This window comes from Corythoichthys intestinalis, chromosome 14, assembly GCF_030265065.1.
Source record: "Corythoichthys intestinalis isolate RoL2023-P3 chromosome 14, ASM3026506v1, whole genome shotgun sequence".
In the NCBI taxonomy this organism is placed as follows: domain Eukaryota; kingdom Metazoa; phylum Chordata; class Actinopteri; order Syngnathiformes; family Syngnathidae; genus Corythoichthys; species Corythoichthys intestinalis.
Window position 1 is genome coordinate 12,547,483 of NC_080408.1, and position 23,247 is coordinate 12,570,729.

General features: G+C 37.7%; 1 protein-coding gene and 1 long non-coding RNA gene across 2 annotated transcripts; one reads left to right on the top strand and one right to left on the bottom strand.

The window, feature by feature from the left end:
* The first annotated feature begins 1,778 nt into the window (after positions 1-1,778).
* On the top strand, positions 1,779-3,004 carry LOC130929934 (uncharacterized). Its single transcript, XR_009066973.1, has 3 exons — positions 1,779-1,999; positions 2,085-2,157; positions 2,599-3,004. It is a non-coding gene; the product is annotated as an uncharacterized LOC130929934 (long non-coding RNA).
* On the bottom strand, positions 2,995-22,966 carry e2f5 (E2F transcription factor 5). The gene is made up of 8 exons (XM_057857573.1): positions 22,668-22,966; positions 17,523-17,632; positions 14,830-14,991; positions 11,549-11,657; positions 7,992-8,247; positions 4,854-4,997; positions 4,608-4,646; positions 2,995-3,680 (listed from the first exon to the last, which is right to left on the bottom strand). Exons 1-8 carry the CDS (start codon positions 22,794-22,796, stop codon positions 3,604-3,606), a joined length of 1,026 nt encoding a protein of 341 aa, XP_057713556.1. The 5' UTR covers positions 22,797-22,966; the 3' UTR covers positions 2,995-3,603.
* Between the last annotated feature and the right edge of the window lie 281 nt (positions 22,967-23,247).

Consider the following 23,247-nt stretch of genomic DNA (forward strand, 5'->3'; position numbering starts at 1 on the left):
CAGTTGGACAGGTGTACCCAATAAAGTGGCCGGTGAGTGTATATAGTAATTAATAAAAACGATTTTACTATTCTCCAAAAATCAAGGCTTCTCATTTGCACACTTGCAAATGGCAAATTTCTTCGACCCTTGATAATTGAGAGAATAATGTTAAAATGCAGAAAATGGCACCTCTTACAAGAGCCTGAATTTTGTAACGTCAGTTATACCCACGCACATACACGCTGATAGACTTAAGCATGGTATGGCAGTGGTGGATGAAGTACTCACTTTTTTCTTTGACTTAAGTAAAAGTACAAGTACATGTGCAAAAAATATTTCAGTACACTCACTTCACAACAATTTCTGTTCATTTTAGGGCATTTACAGGTCACTTCCTGTTGAGTTTGACTCACTGCCTATTCATTCCCTGGTCACTTCCTGTTCTGTAACCCAAAATCAAGAGGAAGTGACACATAAAATGCCCCCATATCAAAAGGAAACTGAAACCTTGAAATGCCCCAAAATCAACAGGAAGTGACTGAAAATCAACAGGTAATGACCTGAAATGGCCCAAAATGACCTCGTTGCCTGGCATTGGCTGCTACTGTTGGCCGTAGAAGTGGGAGGGTCCTGTTTGAAGTGGGAGGGGTTCATTTGCTGCCACCCTCCCACCTCAAATACGTAGATCGGACGTTTACTAGTGAAAGATGAAGATAGCTTTTCTGTTTATTACTTGTTTTGTAAAATGATTTCCTGATTAATGTATCGATCAGCGTTGTAGCGCCATATTGGGAGATTGTTGCCATCGTGAGCTTTGTATTCCAAATCGTATCGTATCGTAAGGTACCAACAGGTTCCTACGCCCAATATATATACATTCACAGAGATCTGAATCAATATTCGAAAAAAGAACCAGAAAATTCATGGACTTCTCTGTTTCATTTAAAACAGTGCAGAATGGAGAAAAAAAAAAACAATAAAATTGACTGCACTGTAAACAAAAGCTTGGCACATTAAAAAAAAAAAAAAACAACTCTTAAACTTAGCTTAATGGCAGATTATAAGCAACTATCACAGGTGCATACCATCACCTACTGTACAAAACTGGTGTTTTGTATTGGTCAATATCTTGTTCACCTGCCTAATCTTGTTTGTACTTGTGTTGCTTCCTCTAGTGCTCAGTTACATTATAGTTGCCGGAGGCATGAAAACAAAACTATGAATTCACAATGAAGGGAAAAAAGAAAAACTAAAACGTGTAATGCAGGTGACAATTTAAAAAAGTATTGGAGTAAAAATTAGATACCTGCTGTAAAATCTAGTGAAATAAAAATGACCCCATATTTGTACTAAAGTACATGAACAAAAATGTACTTCAGTAAAGTAACGAAGTACTTTTACAGTATTTAGTTAAATTCCAACTGTGCAGTAAGGAAATTGATAAAATGACATGCGTTCATGACAAGACAGAGACTTCCTGGAAATATTGGCTTTTAATTACGTTTTTCTCCTCTGTACACACCATAAAAAATGAAATCTTGTCATTTTTTGTAACATATTAAATACGTTACTCTTGGATGCACACTATACAGGAGTTGTGTTTCCCTTTAAGTACCGGTACAGTATTTGTTAAAGTAAAAAAATCTAAGCAGTGTTAATGCTCAAACTGTGGTTTATATAAAAACATTTTGCCTCCTACACTGAAGTATCTTAATGGTGGCCATGATGGTGTTTTTTACACTTTTCTGGTGAGCGGTTTCCTCTATTGTGAAATTTTGAGGTCCCCAATTTTTGAGAAGTCAGCACATTTGGACTAACGGGGGGTTGTTCCTGCAGCCCTTGGCTTCTGTTGAGTATCTATATATACATTGCATTGAAGGGTCGTGTTCCAATATATTCAGCCATGGACAAAAGGGTGCTGGTGCTCCTCTTGTGTATGCAGGCCTTCCTGCTCCTCACTGCGGTGAATTTGGCAGATGCCGCCATTGGATCAGCGGACAATCGGCATCGCAATCAGGTGAGAAGTTTTTCATTGCTGCTTGAACATTGCAGTGCATTTCATTTAAGGAGGAAGGTGATATATATATTTTTTCCCAATGAAGGAAGCAGCAAGACGAGCAAAACAACGCTGTTCCCTGAGACTGGGTTCGGGCTGCCCAGTTAATTTGATTGAAGGTATAACACAACCCCACAACTCTTAGTTTTGTGGCCAAATTACGTATAGACCAGCACAATATATGGTTTTGCACAAACCCATATTTTCATGGTGATTAATTTAAATGATGCATGTTTATTTAATCAGATTTCTCCAATTTTGTAGCTGCTAATCGATTTAATGTATTGAGCAGAGTAATCAGTGCAACAGGAAACCTTACACTGAGAAAGGTCCCATGTTTAAAGCTTCCATTACAGGAAAATTACTTCCAATAAAAATGTTTAAAAAAATAAATAAAAAATATTTGTTTTTTTAATCGGTAAATTTTCTGTAATTAATCATGATATTAAGGTGTTTTAAAGTCACACCACTAACACACACACACACATAGTAGTGATGCTCATGTTTTAACGTTTTCTAACACTTGATCACAATCTCAACCATTTTGCTTTGTCATTTAGCAGAGTCCTGAAAAAGGCAACATCACCCTGCAAGGCGCCACACCAAAGTCTGTAAAGACGAGTTGCAAGAAAATCAGCTTTTGCTTTTTTTTTCAGCTGTCTGAAGCTTTCAGTATTAGTGTTGTTCAATGGAGGAGTGGAAAGGTTCATAAAGTGTGCTATGTCATCCTATAACCTGTGAAACTGCATTTAATGCATTGCTGATTAATCATATGGAATAAGAGCTCATATTGACGATTTCTTTGGGGAAATGTAGTTTCCACAAATATATATTTACATACATTTTTTTTTCCTTTCGTACTTATCGGTTTTCTTCCAAAATTTGACTTTCCTCCTCCAAAAAAGTATTTTTTGAAAGTACAAGTGTTTACAAGAAAATGTTGCTGCACCTTTAAATAAACTATTTTTTCTTTACAATTTGTGTGATTTTTGTGCCCCGATGAAAAATTGAATTCTCACTGTCACTTCACTGACATATGCTTGTCTGCAAACTCTTAAATTTGAAGGAAAGGAAATAGATCTTACCCATTTATTGAAGGAAAAATCAAATCTTGCAATTAAGTCAACTGCACGAGATAAATGAAAACCTTAGTGACAAATAAGGCAATTCGGCGTCAAACAAAGCAGTTTTTTTAACTTGCTTAAAATGATTATACATATATAAAACAAAACATTTTTTTTTTACTTGCTTAAATTGATAGTACATGTATAAAATAAACAATATGAAAGCAAAACAAGGCCTACAACGGCAGTGCCACAATTAGAGTTTCTGTCACTCATAACTTAATAAAGTCTCAAACACAAATCATGCGAACATGTGTCATTTTCTGGACCGAGTTGATCATTTAAATAATTGGGCAGGTACGAATGCTGAATGCATTTTAGACATGTAAACTTTCAACGCTCTTCATAGGGACAAAGTAATAGTCATGAGTAACCTCTTTAAAGACCAAAACATGTCAAAGAACGAAATGGAAAGGAAGTGTACTCCCAGAATGTCATCTCTTAGTAGTTGAGTACTTGCACGTCAAACAGGTCACACACGCCAGCACCGTCGTCAAGGATGAAGCTGTAGTCCATGCCTGAAAATTCATGACACACAACACGAAGTTGAACACAGTTCAGACAAAAAGAAAAGTTTCACTTTCAAGTAAAGAACTAAAACACTACAATAAGAAATATTTTGAAGGCTGCTATTTTCACAGATAACTCAAATTATGATGAGAATAAAATAAAGGGTTTTAAAGAGTAATTTTCAAAGAAAAAAAAATCATTCTTAATGAATTGAGGAAAAAAGTTTTCCAGAAAAAAACATTATCACCCAAAAAAGTTACTTTTAGGAAGAAAAGTAGTTTTCCGATATTATCGGTCAACCGATAAAAGCATTTTAAAATGATATCGGAAAATATCAGCTTCGGTTTGGGGCCAATATGGATGTTGCCTTTGTATAAGGGCTGGTCACAGCTTAGCACAGCAGTTATGCTTATTGACCATTAGATGTCACCAAACTAAGATCCTTGGGATTTGTTATGCGAGTATTATTATCATTAAAGCATCCAGTGGGGCGTCACAATACACCGCATATATCTATCGGATATTGGGAGTTGGACAATAACGGGAGATCGGTTAAAAGTCATCATCAGACAACTCTAATGAAAAGTCCTTAGGGAAATAAAATATTTAATAATTTAAGGAAATGGTCAACCATATTTGAAGAAAGTTGCATGAAGAAATCTAATAGAACCGATTTTATAGGGGTTAACACTTACAAGAGGTTTTATATGACACATTACTTGTAAATACAATATTTTTCCTAAAGAAAAAAAAAAATCTAAAATTTTCTTATTAGTTGTACAATTATTGTTCAAACATTTGCCATCGAAAACACTTTTTCTACGAAATATATATAGCCCCCAAAAACATTTTCCAAAACATACAACCCTTTATTTTTTTGTGTTCGTATAGGGCAGTTTTCAAAACACACAACACACAACCTTGAAGATGCTTACCATCACTAGACATCAGCTCATCAATAAAGTCAACAGCTTCTACAAAAAAGGAAGGATAGCTTGTGAAAATGTACATTATTGAAAAACAAACATTTCCAAGCTGACCGCTCCCATTGACAGCAATAGACTTCCAATCCATTTTAACTGGGCGGGGCTGGATCATTCCCAGTCCAAATTGATCGGAAGTTAATTGACGTTTATGAATCAATGATTTTATTATATTTTGTGTGGCTCAAATAAAGGCACCTGTACTCTCCCTGTCATCCTTCATTTGCTCCGCAACACTGTTGTGCCGCAGCAGGTTGCACGTATCCAATACAGACTGAAACTCTGGGCCAGCCAAGTCCATCTGTTCCAGTTCCAAAGTGGTCGCCAGATCATTGGGTCGTTCTGTGAAACCGAGGGAGTGCCAAATCAAATATATATACTTTACATTAGTGGTGTGACAAGTGATATGAAAAAGTATCTTTACCTTTTGGGATGTCTCACATTTCTGCATAAAATCACCATCAAATGTGATCTGAACTTTGTCAAAATCACACAGATGAAAAAACAGTGTCTGCTTTAACTAAAACCACCCAAACAGTTATAGGTTTTCATATTTTAATGAGCATAATATGCAAACAATGACAGAAGGGGGGAAAAATAAAGTGTACCATCACATTTAATATTTTGTGCCCTCCCTTTTTGGCAGCAATAACTTGAACCAGATGCTTTCTGTAGCTGCAGATCAGTCAGGCACATCGATAAGGACTAATTGTGGCCCGTTCTTCTCTACAAAACAGCTGTAGTTCAGTCAGATTCCTGGGATGTCTGGCATTAATCGCTGTCTTTAAGTCATGCCACAGCATCTCAATGGGGTTCAAGTCTGGACTTTGACTTGGCCACTCCAGAACGTGTATTTTGCTCTTCTGAAACCATTCTGAAGTGGATGTACTTCTGTGTTTTGGATTATTGTCCTGTTGCAGCATCCATCCTCTTTTAAGCTTCAACTGTTTGACAGACGGCCTCAGGTTTTCCTGCAAAACATCCTGATTAACTTTTGAATTCATTCTTCCATTAATGATTGCAAGTTGTCCAGGCCCTGAGGTAGCAAAACAGCCCCAAATCACGATGCTCCCTCCACCATGCTTCACGGTGGGGATGAGGTGTTGATGTTGGTGAGCTGTTCCATTTTTCCTCCACATATGACATTGTGTGTTACTACCAAACAATTGAAATTTGATTTCATCAGTCCACAAAATATTTTGCCAAAACTTCTGTGGATTGTCCAAGTGCCTTCTTGCGAACATTAAACAAGCAACAATGCTTTTTTTAGACAGCAGTAGCTTCCTCTGTGGAGTCCTTCCATGAACACCATTCTTGGCCATAGTTTTACATATAGTTGATGTGTGCAAAGAGATATTGCACTGTGCTAGTGATTTCTGTAAGTCTTTAGCAGACACTCTAGCGGTATCAACTCTGGTATCAATTGCTCTTTAAGTCTCCTCCGACAGAGGGTTTATTTACTTATTTTTGCCACTTTTGTCATTGTTTGCATGCTATCCTCATTAAAATATGAAAACCTTTCAATGTTTGGGTGGTTTTCGTTAAAGCAGACACTGTATTTTCATCTGTGTTATTTTGACAAAAATCAGGTCACATTTGATGGTGATTTTATGCAGAAATGTGAGAAATTCCAAAGGTTCAGATACTTTTTCATACCACTGTATTGAAAAGGTGATATATCGTGATACTTTGTGGATCAACAGGTTATCAATATGCTCCAACCAAAAATCAATACAGTATATTGTTTTTAAAAGGCGAAAAGATAGTCAATAGGTGGGTAGCAGTTCACTTCTGGAACTAGATATTATACTCTAGTAATGCATATCATTTAAAAAAATTAAGATAAGGTGAAGTACAAAATTTACAATATCGTGATTCGTTATATAAGCTCACACACTCCACATGAGGGATGTGACAATATATAGAAATGGTAGAATATCGAGATACTTCTTAACCCCAAAGGTTATCAATATGTTCCCACCAAGAATCGATATATTGTTTTAAATACCGTTTACTAAAAAAAAAAAAAAAAAAAAAAAAAGGAACCAACAGGTTGCTACCAACATCTTCACATATAATACTGTCTACATTAGCTCAGAGGCTGCCATTGACGGCGCTAGACATCCAATTCATTTTGACCGGATTGGATGTCTAGCACCGCCAATGGCACTGAAATCGGAGCATTCACAACCTCTTGTGCACATTTACAGGTTCCTGTTGGTTTTAGGGCATTTACAGGTTACGTCCTATTGACTTTGAGTCACTTCCTATTCATTTGGGCACATTCTTGAGTCACTTCGTTTTCAGTAACCCAAAATCCACATTAAGTGACCAGTAAATGCCCTAAAAAGAAAAGGAAGTGACTGAAAATCAACAGGAAATTATGTGAAATACCCCAAAATTAACTAATTCCCTGACATTGGTTGCCATTTACAGCCATAGCTGCCATCTCTCCCACTTCAAACGGTTTGGACGTCTACTAGTGATACACTCATTCCAATTCACAATAGCAGGATAAATAATACCTTATTTCGTTTATTACCGTAATTTTCGGACTATAAGTCGAAGTTAATTTTTTTTCAATAGTTTGGCTGGGTGTGAGAAATTGTTAACACATCATTTAATTTCATGTTATTTTCACACTAAACCGATAGAGGGCGCTCAAGGCCTGTGTTTCAACATTGACGATAACTTATGAAAACAACTGAGAAGGACTGAACAAAATGGCACCAAAAAGAAAGTCATACTCTGCAGAATAATGTGACTATACTTCAGTGCAACCTTTATATGCTTTTTTCCTCTTTATTGCGCATTTTTTGGCTGTTGCTACTTATGCTCAGGGGCGACTTGTAGTTAAAAAAAAATACGGTAGTTGTTTTCTAGAATATCCTAGAATGATTTCCTGACCAATCTATTGATAGTTGTTGTATTGCCATATTGTAAGATCGTTGTTATTGTGTGCCTTGTATCGTATCGTAAATCGTATCAGGAGTTACCCAGAGGTTCCCACCGCTACTGTACATTCACATTTTAGAATTTAGCTACATGCTTAGAATGGAAAAGACCATCACCCTCTTGTGGACCAATATAATGATAATACAGGGAGTTTGTAGTTCAAATTGCATTGGCAAAACAGTTCAGGTCATGCCTAATGTTTCGTTGCCATTTAGGTAAGTTTTAGGAACACATATTTGACCTCGTCATTAAACACAGTCGTAATGGCTTGAAGGGTAGGACTCCATTAAATTCGGACTCGGGAATAAGGAGATGGAAAGAGTGAGAGCCCAAACCTACTCAGGCGTCAGCCTCTTTAACACACATACTTTCTATTCTTACCCATATGCACTTGAGTGGATGCTTGCCACAGATTGGCGTCTTGTCTTGACGACGCCATCTGCTGGTCTGAGCCAAGGAATTCTTGGCTACAGAATGGGGAAGATGCGGTGCTGGAATCGGTCACAATTACATCGGTGGGGGGCACAGGGAAGACCACCGGCACGCCGTTGTCTGAGTCTTGGTTGATAAGTGTGACTTTTATGGGGGCCAGCTTGCTACGCAGGTTCACTTGGTAGTTGCTACGACCAGTCTGAGCCTAAAATAAAGTTAGAAACAATTGGGTTATACAAAAAGAAAGTTGAACTCTGTACTTAAAAATAAAATACAAACACACTTTTATTAAAGTATTTTTTGGGGGATGCTAAATCTAAGGATAGTAAGCCACCAGCATATGAAATAAGCATAACTTCCTTTCAAAGCCAGAATTATCCATTCTTGGATCTTTTTTTTTTTTTTTTTTTTTTTTAAGATATGACATTTTAAAGAGGAAAAATACAAATCTTCCTAGATTCATAGATTTTACTCAAACATTTCCCTATTAAAAAATAATCACTTTTTTTTTTTCAGGAAACAACAGAAAAAAAATGCATTGAATTTATACACCGTTTTTACTAATAATTAAAAACCGAATTGTAAAAATTTAGACATTTTGAGAAGGTGATATAAAACAAAAAAAATGTATTTTCACAAATATTTTTACAAAAGTATACACCTAAATATTGCATTTTAAATTGCGGCATTTACAAGGACCCCCCCTCAAAAAACAAAACCTCACAATCCAATAAAACAAAAAATGATGGAAGAAAAAATATTTTATTTATAGTATTTGAAACCTTAAAAAGTGCCGTTTAAGAAAATCATATAAATTTTCATTTAAAAATGACATTCTTTAAATGACGTCCAGGGCAAATGCATTCTTAACCCCTTGAGATTTGCATTTTTTCTGCTGTTTTTGTGTTTGCTCTACTCAGACACCAGAACGAAGTGCAATTTTTTTGGTCGGGGATATTTCATGTTTTTATTGGTTATTTTTAACAGTAATGTGTTTTGATGAGAAATAAGCACTTGACGTTATCCTTTTTGAAGTTGCTTGGGTCTGAAGGGGTTAAAATCTGATGTTGAGACTGCCATGGATTAAAGTGAAATTTTTTTTTTTTTTTTTAACATTCCAGATTGTGGTGGAACAATATTGTCAAAGTGGCGTTTGAGGTACTTAATTCAGTTAAGGTAAATAAACCTATTTTCATTAAATGGACATTTATCATAGCGTTTTTAGTGTAAATCTATTTAAATAACAAAACAATACTACAATAACAGTAATGAACAAGAAAACGTGCTGTTGCAGACCAATTAAATCACTCTAATGCTCACCTTCAGCCACAAACTTGGAAGTTATCATGTTTGCTCGGTTTCCAGACTTCTTGAGGTGGACCAGAACCTTACTTCCAGTTTCCCAATACAGATTTGCTAAAAAGGGCTATTGTAACCTTCATCAGTTTTTGTGAACCAGTAAAAATGGGTAGCCGTAGCCCAATAAAGAATTTATAAATGGAGTCACAATCTAGTCCAGTCTTTTTGTTGCACTAGGACAGAGGTCATGGAACCGCGGACCTCGGTCCGGTTCCGGACCCCCAACCCGTCTGGACCAGATCTCAAGCTGCCGCGACTAATACACGTTGCAACAACAAAAAATCATTTTTGTCTGCGGGTTTGCAGAGCGGAGGTGGGCAACAAACAAAAACCTTAGCGGTTACGCGCGTGAGCCAGCCAATGGGAGTGAAGCATTTGAAAGTTATTTTTCGAACAGCATGTCTCACACTCGCTTTCCAGACTCCGCGGAGTGACAGCCAAATACTGAGCCGAATGAAGTTGGAGGAAGAGGCGAAAAAGGTACGGCAAATGGCGTGCTCAAAACTACGCAAGATTGATGCAGAAAACAGAGTGTTTAAGGAGGAGTGGACCAACACATTTTTGTTCATTTTACCTGACGGCAGCACAACACCGCTATGGCTCATCTGTTCAGAGATGGTAGCGCTTGTAAAGAGCAGCAATTTGAAAAGGCACTATGAGACGAAGCACGCAGCTTTTTCGCAAAGTTTCCCTATGAACTCCGCCATCCGTTCTCAAAAAATAGCGGAATTAAGGGCTCAATATGATCGCACCTCAAGGCTCATGGTTAATTTATTCACTGCACAGCAACGCGCAAATGAATGCTCCCTCAGAACAGCGTGGATATTGGGTCAAAACAAAAAGTCTGTCAGTGACGTACCGATTGTCAAAGATTGTATGAGTGCAGTTGCTGAAACTTTGCTTCATGGAAAGCAAAAAGAAGAGGTCTGTCAAAAAAAATAAAGCAAGTCCCCCTGTCAGCATCCACAATAAAAAAAAAAAATTTAAATTCTTGAACATGCTCTTATGTTCTATTTAATGATTCAATTAAAGCACTTTTTTAGTTTTATGCACCTTTTACATATTATTTACATTTTTGAATGTTGTAATTATCAGCATGGCCACGTAAAGATACGTTTGTATTTTTGGGGGAAAAAAAAAGCAACAAAAATATTTCCGGACCCGAGATTGTTGTAATTTTTAAATTTCGGACCCAGAGGATTTTAAATTCATGACCCCTGCACTAGGAAGTGGCCAAACCACATGTACATACTGGATGCTTTCCAGTAGAATACATTAACTTTGTGGGTTTTTCATTATAGACTAGAGCCTAATCAATTAAGAGAAATTAGTAGAAAAAACACCAACTCCAGCAGTGGGCTATAACAGCACAACAACCCTAATATACAAAAATACGACAAGACAGGATTCAAAAGCAACTGTAACACTCACATTATAATGCTTGTAAAAGTTATTCATACCTCTATTTCATCATGCATTACAACCCACAAGCACCCCCTGCTGACGGTTTTCTGTCACTACGACGGAGAACTTCAATCCATGGATTCATCATTTGAGCTGGCATACTGTGAATTTAATCCTGAATTCACCATGGTTACTAAAATGGCACATTGTTTACTTACTCTAGGTCACTGTCTCGCCGTGACACCACTTGCTTATGTCTACCAATACGCAAACATTTCCGTTTTTTTCCCCCCAACAGTGGTCAACTGCAGATTTCAATGCATTCACTCAGAACCTCATTTTTAAATGAAAATTCCATAATTTTTTAGTAAAAGGCATGTTTTAAGACTTCAATAACTTCAAATTATTTGTTTTCTTCCATCACTATTGGTTTTACTGGATTGTTAAAACGTTTGTTTTTTGGGGTCACCCTGTACTGTGTAAACCGCACTCACTCAACTTAAAAAAAAATATTTGTTCATATATAAACTGTACTAGAGTATAAACCACAGTAACATTCATACCAAAGGAAATGCAGCTCTGTAAAAATCGACATATAAATCGCATTGAACTATAAACAGTAGGTTTCTAAGTGGAGAGGAGTGACTAACTTCACTATAGAGTACTAATATTATCTTTGAATGTAAATATTTACTTTCCTTTCAAATATGGAGCCTACAGTTGTAGTCCTGCAACGTTAGTACCTTCTCTGGTAGCAGCACCTCCAGCTGCGTCCCAGATGGAGCCACGACAGCGAGGAGAGTGTCACCACAGAAGGCATTGCAGATGTCCTCATGCGTCACAAATTTATAAGTGGGGGAGTGTTAAGCAAAGAGGATTACAAGCCACGGCAAGGGAGGGTGTATGCGTGGGGGGGGGGCAGCAGTAGACAATAAACACACACAGAGACAATAAACTGGACAAAATAAGACCGGGAGCAATTTGGGATTAGCTAGACTGACAATAGCAATTATATTTATAATCCGTCTTCAGTACGTTTTCTCTGTTAAGAGGATCAAGATGGGATTTTTGTTTTAGAACCAAAATGCATAAATCCATATTGACCAAAGAAAGAAGTGCATGATTTTATAAAATTATTCCGTCGCAAACAAAGGCAAAATCAATAAATAGCCACTCTTTGAAAAAACTGCAGCAGAAACCAGTAAAAGTGTGAAGCACTAAACTGGAAAAAAAAAAATTAAAAATGAAACCCAATTTTTAAAAAAAAGTATTCTAACACAGGCATGTTAGGTAAATTAAATTCATGGCTGAGCTTTAGAAGATTTGCAGGTGAGGTGACAAGTGTGAGATGCAAGAGAAAGCATTCATTCAAAATCCCTCCCCTCCAAATGTGAATCATTGCAAAGGTTTGATACGGCCTACTTGTACTGTCAGGTGAAGGTTGGGTCACTTTGCCTCTTTATAGCACACTCGTGTCTCAATAAATACTGAATTTTCCGGCAATTTTTTTTTTTTTTAACCACCCGCACCCACCAGAGTCTGTCATGTCTGCCCACTTCGCAATGACACCTCACAACCATCCCAGTTTGCCCACTGATGCCTGCCATGGAACATGCTGTAAAAATTGGGGCTGTCAAACGATTAAAAATTTGAATCGAGGTAATTACAGCTTAAAAATTAATGAATCGTAATTAATCGCAATTCAAACCATCTATAAAATATGCCATATTTTTCTGTAAATTATTGTTGGAATGAAAAGATAAGACAAGACGGATATACTGTATACATTCAACATACTGTGCATAAGTACTGTATTTGTTGATTATAACAATAAATCAACAAGATGGCATTAACATTATTAACATTCTCTTAAAGCAATCCATGGATAGAAAAGCTTGTAGTTCTTAAAAGATAAATGTTAGTACAAGTTATAGAAATTTTATATTAAAACCCCTCTTAATGTTTTCGTTTTACTAAAATTTGTAAAATTTTCAATCAAAAAATAAATTAGTAGCTCGCCACTGTTGATGCCAATTACACCATGCTCACTCCCCAAACCCAAAAAATCATTTGGACCCAAGCGCCAGCAGAGGGCGCTAAACAACCAAAAAACAAGTAATAATTAACAAGTAACAAGCGGACATTACACTGCTGTCATTTTAATCTGTTTGAGCGGAGCATATGGGTTAATTGCGTCAAATATTTAAATGTGATTAATTTAAAAAATTAATTACTGCCCGTTAACGAGATAAATTTGACAGCCCTAGTAAAAATACAACAAAACAAGGACAACTCCATCAATTTCACAACGACAATTTATTTATTTTTTTTTTTTTTAAATAATAGTTTTTGAAACATACTGCAATGACTTAATAGTCCCTTTTTTCTTTGGTACTTTTTTTCCATTGTTTGTCTAGTCCTGCTATTACACAGGTGCGACTTGTTCACATTAACTCACTGGCTGCTTTTGATGTCACTTAGAGCTGAAACAATTACTTGAATAATTCGAGTAAATCGATTTTAAAAATTGATCAAGCAATTTTCTCCGCCTCAAGGATTTTGCCAGCTCTAAGCATGACGTTTTGCTCGGAGTACTTTTAATGCGGCACAACATGCGTATAAGAAGAAGAGAGAGGTGGCGGATATATTTGATTTCAACCATGCATGAATATAGAGGTAATGACGAAGAAGCTGATAAAAGCGAAGAGAAAGGCACAAAAAAAAAAAAAAAAAAAAGCAGAAAATGTCAAAAGTGTGGGAGCATTTCAATCTGGAGACCAAGGCAAACAGTTTCATGTATTCACTGTAAGACAGCCCTTGCATAGCACTAACCCTGCCCAGCCCCGGCTACCCGCGGCCCTGCCGACGCTTCCGCACCCTTGGCTGGACCCCGCTACCGATGACCACCCCCGAAATCCGGGCCGGGCGCCACCGCGCGACCAGTCCTCCTAGCCCCTGCTCCACTGAAGGCACCCAGTTTACTCCGAGAGCCTACGAGTGATATTCGGGAAAAGGTCAAATTAAGTTAATATAGCGCCAAAAAATAAGATTAACTTTACTGTACCTAGCTACCGTAACGTTAGCCCTGTGGAGGGCTAGGTTTCTATCAATTATGACTAATGTCGATGCGTGGCTAACGTGTCTTTCATACAGGCTTTATTTAATCTGTAAAAACACAGCACTGCAGAGTGATGAGGGTGTAAAATAAAAACATAATAAAGCTAACTGTGAATTTTAGCTCGGTAGCCTTTGATGGATAAAACACTAGTGCCTAATGTGCTCCAATACAGCAGGTATCATACATTTATTTTGAACACTGCACAAACTCAAAATCCTATCAGAACCTACAATTTAGACTTAAAACTTAACTATAACTTAAAAATTGCTTGACACAAATGGGAAATCAATTGAAACACGTGAAAAAAACACCTAACTTGTAAGTGATATGTGTTATCAAGCGTAATAACATTTGTAGGTAAGAAATAAGAATTCTTAAGTTATTTTGAGTGAAATCAGTAAATTTGTCGTTTTTCCTAGTCATAGCCACGATGCAACTGTTAGCCATTTTCAACAATGTACAGCTAAAATAAAGCCATTGTCTAAAAATGGTTCAATATTAGGTGAAATGTCTAGTTTTCTCATGTGTATTTTATTGCTCTTTACCTAAACAAATATGTTTTATCTAATAACTCGATTAATTGATGGAATTTTCAGTAGAATACTCCATTATCAAAATATTTGATAGTTGCAGCCCTGATGTCTATAGACATTCAATCCATTTGATTTGGGAGGTCTGGCAGTGATCTTTCGAAGAATGGCTACTACATTTTTACCAGAATATACATTTCAAATAAAGAAATACATGGGATAACTTATAGTCCTCAGTGAACCTGATGGATGTCTTTGAAATGGCAACTGAATCAAACACAGGGAAAACATACAAACTTCACATTAAGCCAAAATTGCAACATGGACCCTCACACTTCTGATACAGATGGGCAACCACAAGGACATAAAAGGATATTTGCTTGTGATTGGATCACGGTTCAGGTGGTCTGTGTTCTGCTGCAGCCAATTCCTTTGCTTGTCCAGCTCTATTTCTTGGGCCTCCAGCTCAGAGATCTGGGTTTGCAGAACCCTCACCTGGTCAAGAACTTCCTGGTTTTGATTCCCATTGTTTTCACCTCTGGAAAAGAGCAAGCTATTAAGAAGTAAAACTGGTATCGGTCCGCAGCGCATTTGGTACCAAGCTGCACAGAAATAAGAAATAATTTATTGACCGCAGCATTCTGGCCTGCATTGTTGTTTTCGTCAACGATCACGTTCACGAAAATATTTCGTCGACAAACAATTTTTCTATGACAAGGACGTGACATGAAGAGAGGAATGCCAGTTTTTGTCTAACTAGACGACAACAAGACAAAAATGCAACAGTTTCCGTCATATGTTCATAATGTGTGATATTTTCTTATTGTACGTGGAGTCAGCCTGCATTGTAGCAGTGTTTGGGTCATGTCACTCATTTAGAGTGCTGCGCCCCTCCAGGCTTGCATGTTTTGAAACACATGGTAAGATTTACTTTCTTATCTTGGCTAAAGAATAATATGCTAGTAATGCTTTAGCTTTAAAGGTCTGTGCTGAGTGATCATCACACACTAAATATAACTCGTAGCATTAGCATAGCATTCGCGTTAGCATTAGTATAAACTTTAGCATGGCAAGCATCCTCTTAAACTCTCGGACAACTTTTCCTTTTACATAAAGTTTGTGGCGTTCAGGAGGGTATAATTAATTGAAAATAATGTACTATTTTAGTGACTAATATGTATTATCATAGGAAGAACTGCTGCGTTCAGTGATTTGGACATAACTTGGTAGCAGTTTACATCTTGTTCTTAATGGTAGTAGTTTTAACAGCCCTCTTCCTGATAGTGCTGGTATGAACCTGGCTTTGATTTTTATAGTTTACATACATTTTTTAAAAACATATGCTGTCGAAATTGTTGGACAACTTTTTTTTTTTAAATAAACTAAAAACCCTTGAATTTTTGCAGACCAAATATCTTGAGTCGACCATGATACGAATATGACTGAGACGAAGACTAAGTATTTTCGTCCAAAACACAAAAACTAAGAAGAAAATTAAAAGGGCAGCCAAAACCAACTGCTGGCCTGTGCTGCTTGACACACCAATCTGCCTGTCAGCTCTATAGATATAATAATAAAACTGTATATGATGTCGCCATAGAAATCCATTGGAGCTAGCATCTAGCATCTGTTTTTCATATCTATGTACGCTTGTGCTCAATAATAACGCATGACGTACGCGCCTCAACCTTGAAAAAAAAAAAAAAAAAACGAAAATGTCTTTTAATAGACAATACCAAGAATCCCACCTAAAACATGGGTTTGTGGCAACAGGTGACTTTCAGGCGCCAAGTCCACTCTGCAAAATATGTGGCCAAAAGCTAACAAACGAGGCAATGAAGCCTTTAAAGCTGCTTTGGCACATAGACGAAGCATAAACAAAAGCAAATGCACTGAAAGCATCATACCTCGTGGTGAACAGTATTGCTAAAGCCAAGAAACCTTTCATGGTTGGACAACAACTTATAATGCCGGGGACCAAGTATATTTGCCGTCAAGTTTTAGGAGAGGCCGCTGTTGAATAAGGTTTATCCAGCATATGGTGAGTAATTTTTCATGCAATGAACTTTCGGGTTTAGCGCCATTGTATACCGTATTGGCCCGAATATAAGATGGTGTTTTTTGCATTGAAAGACTGAAAAAGTGCGGGTCGTCTTACATTCGCGGTCTAGACATTATACCCATTCACAACGCTGGATAGCACCAGATATCGTTGAAGCGATGTTCTGTCACGACAGATCTCAGCTACTCTCAAGTTTAACCAGTTTGCATTATTTCATTCCAATGTTTTCCCTTATTCAGATTTGTTTCAAGACAGTCACAGTTAGACTTCATTTTGATGGTTAATGCAGTTATTGCAATTTTGTTGTTTTATCACAATAAATTGGTTTATTTACAATTAAAAAAACAGAAGCCATTCATTTACGAATGTGATTGCACTTTAGTTTACATATTTAAATGTTCAGATATTGAGATTTGAATGAGGCAAAATAACATGCTTTTTCTGTCAAATATATTGTTATAATCATTTGTTTCAGATGTACTATAATTATTTTCTGTATAAAAATTAATTTGGTGTTCAAAAAGTCTTTTTTCAAACCTGAGTCTTGAAAAAGAGGGGTCTTCTTATAATCAGGGCCACCTTATATTCGAGCCAATACGGTATTTTTATATTTTTGCTGTATTTTTCTGCCACACATTGCTGGTCCGTGAAAAAAAGGCCTACATCACACAGGTTCGTGGTGCAAAAATGGTTGGGGACCAATGATCTAGTAGATCATGGGTATCCACAGGGCAGCATGACCATGTATTAATACTAGGGCAACCTTTTCATAATCATTGAAAAAGATTATTCTAAGCAATCCTGTAGTTTGGATTGTCTTATAAGGATTTAGGTTCCACAATCTGGTTTGGTTAAAAAAAAAAGTGGAATGTAATGACAACTTTATGTGTCCAGTCACAAAGATTCAATGAATTGTTATGTTTTCAACTCTAATAAAGGGTAAAATGTCTAGTTGAGGAAATCAATTACATTTTCTAAAGATATTGATGTTTTTGCTTTTTTAATACCTCCACTGAATCACATTTTTGTTTTTCTTCTCTATCAAGCCCACACCTTCCAGCACATTGGTGATGTCGTATATACGTCTCCTTTGCTTCACTGCCAAGATGTCTGCGGCCTGTTGAGTCAAACACAAGAATTAATAAAACTGTCGATAGCAACGTTTTAACACGACGTGTTCGCATCTCCTGATCCCGCCCGCAGAGAGTAAAGTGCAAATACAGTTTTAGCTGAAGTGGAGGAAATCAGAGAAACAGGGTGTTTGAAAGAAAGGATTTTATGAGTTAAGCTGCACAAACAGAAAACGAAACCTGTTAGCAGAAAAGGACAATTGTACAATGGCAGAAGCAAGAGAATGGGGGCAGGGGGTATATTGTGCCTGCAGTGTAAACATTAGCAAAGTTTGGCGCTAAATAAGAGAGGGAAAACTAACAAGACTTGGTAAACTGACAAAATGCTCCTACAGATCTTTTTTTGTGTTTTTTTAACAACGCATGACAATAAATTATTGGAAAATGTCTCATAAGAAATAAATAATAATAAGAGTATCTTTAAATACCACAAACCTACACATGACAACGCCAAAATGACAAGGGCCACCATCAAATACATTCAGAAAAAAACAACAACTAATAAGTCAAAATGAATTACGGCCTTCCGGTTATCTCCCAAAATGTCTTCTCAGCCAGGACTGGCTAACTCGGAACCGACAGGCGAACATAAGTCCACAATAAGTAAATGAAATTAATCAGCTCCGAGGATCAATCCCTTTAACAGGGGTCGGGAACCTTTCTGACCCAGAGAGCCAAAAAAACTAACATATTTTGAAGTGCGATTCCAATATATTGCATGTTCTATGTTCTATGTCCTGTTGCCAGTTTGCCGAGTCCATTTTGTGAGCAGGTTTTTTTCCCCCGAGATCACATTTGAACGCATCACAAAACAGCAACCGTGAGGTCATGCTTGGCTTTTATGAGCAGTCAGAGTTGTGATTGAAAAAAATCTTGAGAAAACAAGGACGTAAGCCAAACATTGTTACTTGGGATGTGACAATTGTTGCTCAGTTGCGCACTCACCACTTAGGAAAAAAAAAAAAAAAAATTGAAACATGGTGTGACGTGGCGTATATTTCCTGGAAGTGGAAACCACAACCAGGGACAACCAAGGGGACATGTGCGTTTTATGAGTTTGCTCTCCTGGAATTAACGGCAATTTGACAGGCGAAAAAGGCATGAAAGTGAAAGCGATAGCACACCTGTGTTACTTGGGGTACCACACAGTTCACTTTCATGGTTTAATTTTCCATACACATTTTTATACACTCCATTTTGCTGGGCGTCAAGTTGGGAGGGGCTCAGCTGCTGGCTGAGCGGAGACTCTGTGCAATCCGCGACTGGGCACCAGATTGAAGCATACTATTGCGACCTACGTTTGAAGAGTCCAAGATCAATGTGTGAATGCACCATCAGCTCATCAAAGCTCGTTCCACATTTAAGTTTACGGGTTGGCGGAGAGCCAGATGCACTCATCAAAAGAGCCAGATATGGCGAGACTTAGGTTTCCAATTACTGCCCTTGAATATACCTACCAAGTTTCATTGTGATCCATCTGCGAAAAATGGATGAGTAGCATTTTTTTTTTTTTAATCTGGTTCAGAAGATTGATGTGTATACATCGCTTGAATATACCAACCAGATTTCACTCTATTTTGTCCACAAATTACAGATGATTAGCAATTTTAGTCAGTGTCCTCCATAAGAAGAAAAGAGGAACAAGGTGAGCGAGATTTTGAGACCTCCCTCCGAGCAGAGTAAATGACCTCTCTCTCTCTTTGTATAGGTTTGTGTGTGTGTGTGTGTGTGTGTGGGGGGGGTGTTAATCATATTGTATTAACAATTGTTAATTCATTTTATTCATTTGTTTTTAAGTGTTTTTTATCGGTGCTTTTGAATAGTTATTAGAGCATTTTTTTTAATTTCTGCACTTGTTGTCTTTTATATAATAAATTACAAAGAGATAATGTGCTTTTTCAGTGAGTGTTTAAATATATGTGGTGAAAATATGGGGGGGGAGGACAAAACAGTTGCCTAGGGTAGTAGCTTAGTAAAAATACTCTTAGGAGTATATTTTTCTTAAAAAGTTACACAAGTAAATGTAACGGAGTACATGTAACGCGTTCCTACTAAGCTTGAGAACGATAAACCGATACCCGGTTTTACAGGTGAGAGATACAGATGTATCGATAGTAAAGTTACCATTCGACAGTAATTATCCATTAAATATTCAATGAACCGATAGTAGAGATAGAATTCGGCTATCGCGAGCACAAGAATCGGCTTCTAATGCCTGGCTCAATGCATTGCTTAGTATTTTACTTCACATGCTTCGCTTGTGTCATTCACCACACAGCGCACTTAGCTCGAGACCGCACGCATGATATAATATGGACTAGCACTACTCACAGTCGTGGTTGCCTCAACTTCCCATGCATTTCGGCAGAACCGTTACTAGTCGCCGTCATTACCCGATCGTCACGGGCGTGTCATAACAACGCGAGAGCTAACGAAACCACTGTAACGCACACTCCGTAGCATTTTCTTCACAGCCCAAAACGAAACTAGTAGTGGCAACGAAGCAACATGCTAAAACAATGGACAGTGTGATCACCGACGCCAGCGACGTGAAGCGATTGATTTTTAACGCACCCAGGAAAACAAAAGTCGGACTTTGAAGTGATGAAGACAGCCAGATCTGTTCGCATGGGACAGAGCTTGTGTGAAGTGTGGAGCAGTACAGCCATCGTGAGTTTTTAACCCTGAAAAATAATCCGCTACGATGGTGGAAAGGTCGGCATATTGTTTCCACGAAACGCAGTCTACTTAAACATGGACATGTGGATTAATTGATCTTCCTCAAGAAAAATCTGCCCTTCAAAAAAGATATGGACAGTGATGAGGAATAAAAAAATTAGGAAGCACAGGCATAAGTGAATGACTTTGCTGTGTATTAGGTTAAAGCAGTGCTTCTCAATTATTTTCTGTTACACCCCCCCAAGCAAGACGTAAATGTTTCGCACCCCCCCAAACTCTCTGCCGCCAATGTAAATAGTATTATTTGTCTATAAAATTACTATTATAAATACGCATCTGCCTAACATTGTGTCCTTTTTTGTCTAATAAAGAAAAAAAGTAACATAGATCAACTTATAATAAAGTATAACTTTATTAACATTGTTTTGTTTGTAACAGAGAAGACTTGACGTGCATCAATTTGCCCGAATTAAAAAAAAAAAGTCACATTCAAACTGTAAAAATACACTCAAGGTACATTTTTGACCATTTGATACAGAAAAATAAAATGTAATAAAATCCGTAAATAATAACAAATTCAAATTGATTAGAAACATTCACTCATGAGGACAATATGCCAAAAAATTTGACCGAAAAAACAAAAATGAATAAAGGAAAAAAAGAGTGTCCTTGGACATAAGGACAGTTTTTATTTTTGTTGCTCACACTCAGTATTACCTCCTTTGCAATGGTGTGGAGTCATTTTGCAATGAGCATGCTAACAATGCTCACTGGTTTATTGATATAACACTGACAAAGCACGACGATTGTTGGCAATATTCGGCACGTTTTCGCTGAAAAACAATCAAGCGGCTTATCAATGAGATTGGGGTCGAATGTCTTTAAGTGGCGTCTTAATTGATTTGGCTTCTGGCAGTCCGCTGTAATTATTTTTAGACACAGTAAACAGTGGTCTTTCCTCATCACCCATTGTATTAAAAGTCAAAGCTAAAAGACAAACGGCACGAAAAAAGCGCATTCTCGGCGGCCGAGGTAGAACCGTAGGTGAGGGCGGTCGTCGTGACGATCCCAAGCCGAAAATGGCACTTCTCGGGCGGCGACGTGAGAACCGGACAAGACAGTGGGTCGCTTCGTGAGTGAGTCCGGTCGGAAAACGGCTTTCTAAAACAGCGGCGGCGCGCTGCTCTTCATATCTGTTTTCTGTGTGCTGAGTGCTCTTCCTTAGTTCAAAAATACTGCACGCACTCTGAAAATGAGAGCGCCACTGCCACCCACTGAGTGGATGTGCAAGTACACTTAATTCCAGTCCGGCAAAAGAAAAAAGTATGTTCCCTGAGGACACATGCGCCCCCCCTGGCATCGCTCTGCGCCCCCCCAGGGGGGCGCGCCCCACTATTTGAGAAGTACTGGGTTAAAGTAATGATTATTGACCTGTCTGTCTAAAATGCCATGTTTTTATTCCCCCAATTATACCAGTCAAAAAGCATAATTCATTATTTATTTATGATAACACTAGCAGGTTTCTTTTTCTAGAGCCGCTGCATATAATTAATATTTTTTGTTTGTAAGATGTTTACGTTGAAAGTTTGCACTTAAATTACTTACCTCTTGTGTTAGAACACCAGGAAATACAGTAATTGAATTACTGCACTTTATTGTTGTCTGTCACTGGAGTTTTATTTTATTATCAATCCCATCCAACAAAATGATGGTCATATAGTAAGCCTTATTTTTTTTTTTCATAAAAAAATAAAACATAACATTGGTATGAAATTTTGTTTAATTTTGCTATATTAGAAATGTGTTTTTATATGTTTAAAATACTGTACAAACACACACACAACAAATATTTACTATCGTATCGTTTTAACTCTATCGAACCGTATCGTTCTTACACTGTATCGAATCGCTCGGCCTTAAAAATGTATCGTTTTTTAATCGAACCGTAACCTGTGTATCTAGATACATATCGAATCGGCTTCATGCGAGATTCCCAACCCTAGTTACTACCCACCTCAGCTTAACAGTATGTGGCACCAGCTACCACAGCACTCGTAAACTTTTTCATTTTTAATGGGTAGACGTTTGTGTATTTTTAGTTTCATTATGGTTTACACACACGTGTATTAATGACTTTTTCAAAAAGCTTTTAGTTAAAATGAAAAGGCAATGGCGTCCCTATTGGGACTCCATTACCAGAACAGTCAGCAGTGCACCTGACCAGCCGGCCGGCGGCCCCCGCTTTGATTTCGAACAGGGGTGGCTCTTTGTTTCACATCTGCTGCGATGAAAGCACAGAACCTCCTGAGGAACACGCAGTAAAATACTCGCGTTTTCACTCACCACTTTCAAGTCGAGGACGCCGTCGTTGGCCTCTTGGAGCAGACCTACAAACTTTATAGTGAGGAGCCCCAAACTTTTCTCGTGGCGAGGCGGCGTCGAGCGAACCGGCTCCATCGTCTCACACTCCATTAATATTACTATTTTGGGTAGTAGGCGCTCTTCCTTCTGTTCGAATGTGATACTTCACCTCATGACTATTTTTTGTATAAGTTCACGCCTTACTACTATTTTACCTGTCGCCCTCCACCACTGAACTGAACGTTCGTCTGCTGTTGCCATGGCAACAACTGCCCCACCTCCGGTCACCACGCCCCCTTTTTCTAATCTTCCCAAAAGTGACCCTGGCACCTGCCCTTCCAATTCTGCTCGAGAGACCCCGTGTCAACAGTGATCAATCTGGAAATTATGGACGTCTTGATGAATGTCAATTTTTTTATTTCAAACAGTCCCGTAGATGTGGTTTTAAAAAGTATGGAAATCAATTGATTTTTTTTTCTTTTATCCTAGAAATGTAGACAAAATGAACTTAATACATTAAAATTACCTATTTTCTTGAGATTAATTAATGAATTATAACTGT

Bases quoted from the DNA above. Each gene is read 5' to 3' on its own strand.
- e2f5 (XM_057857573.1), bottom strand. From the start codon at position 22,796: ATGGAGTGTGAGACGATGGAGCCGGTTCGCTCGACGCCGCCTCGCCAC. The intron at 17,633-22,667 runs GTGAGTGAAAAC...TTGACTCAACAG, and splicing joins GCGTCCTCGACTTGAAAGTG to GCCGCAGACATCTTGGCAGT. The intron at 11,658-14,829 runs ATATCCTTTTAT...ACACTCCCCCAC, and splicing joins CGTGATCCAATCACAAGCAA to TTATAAATTTGTGACGCATG.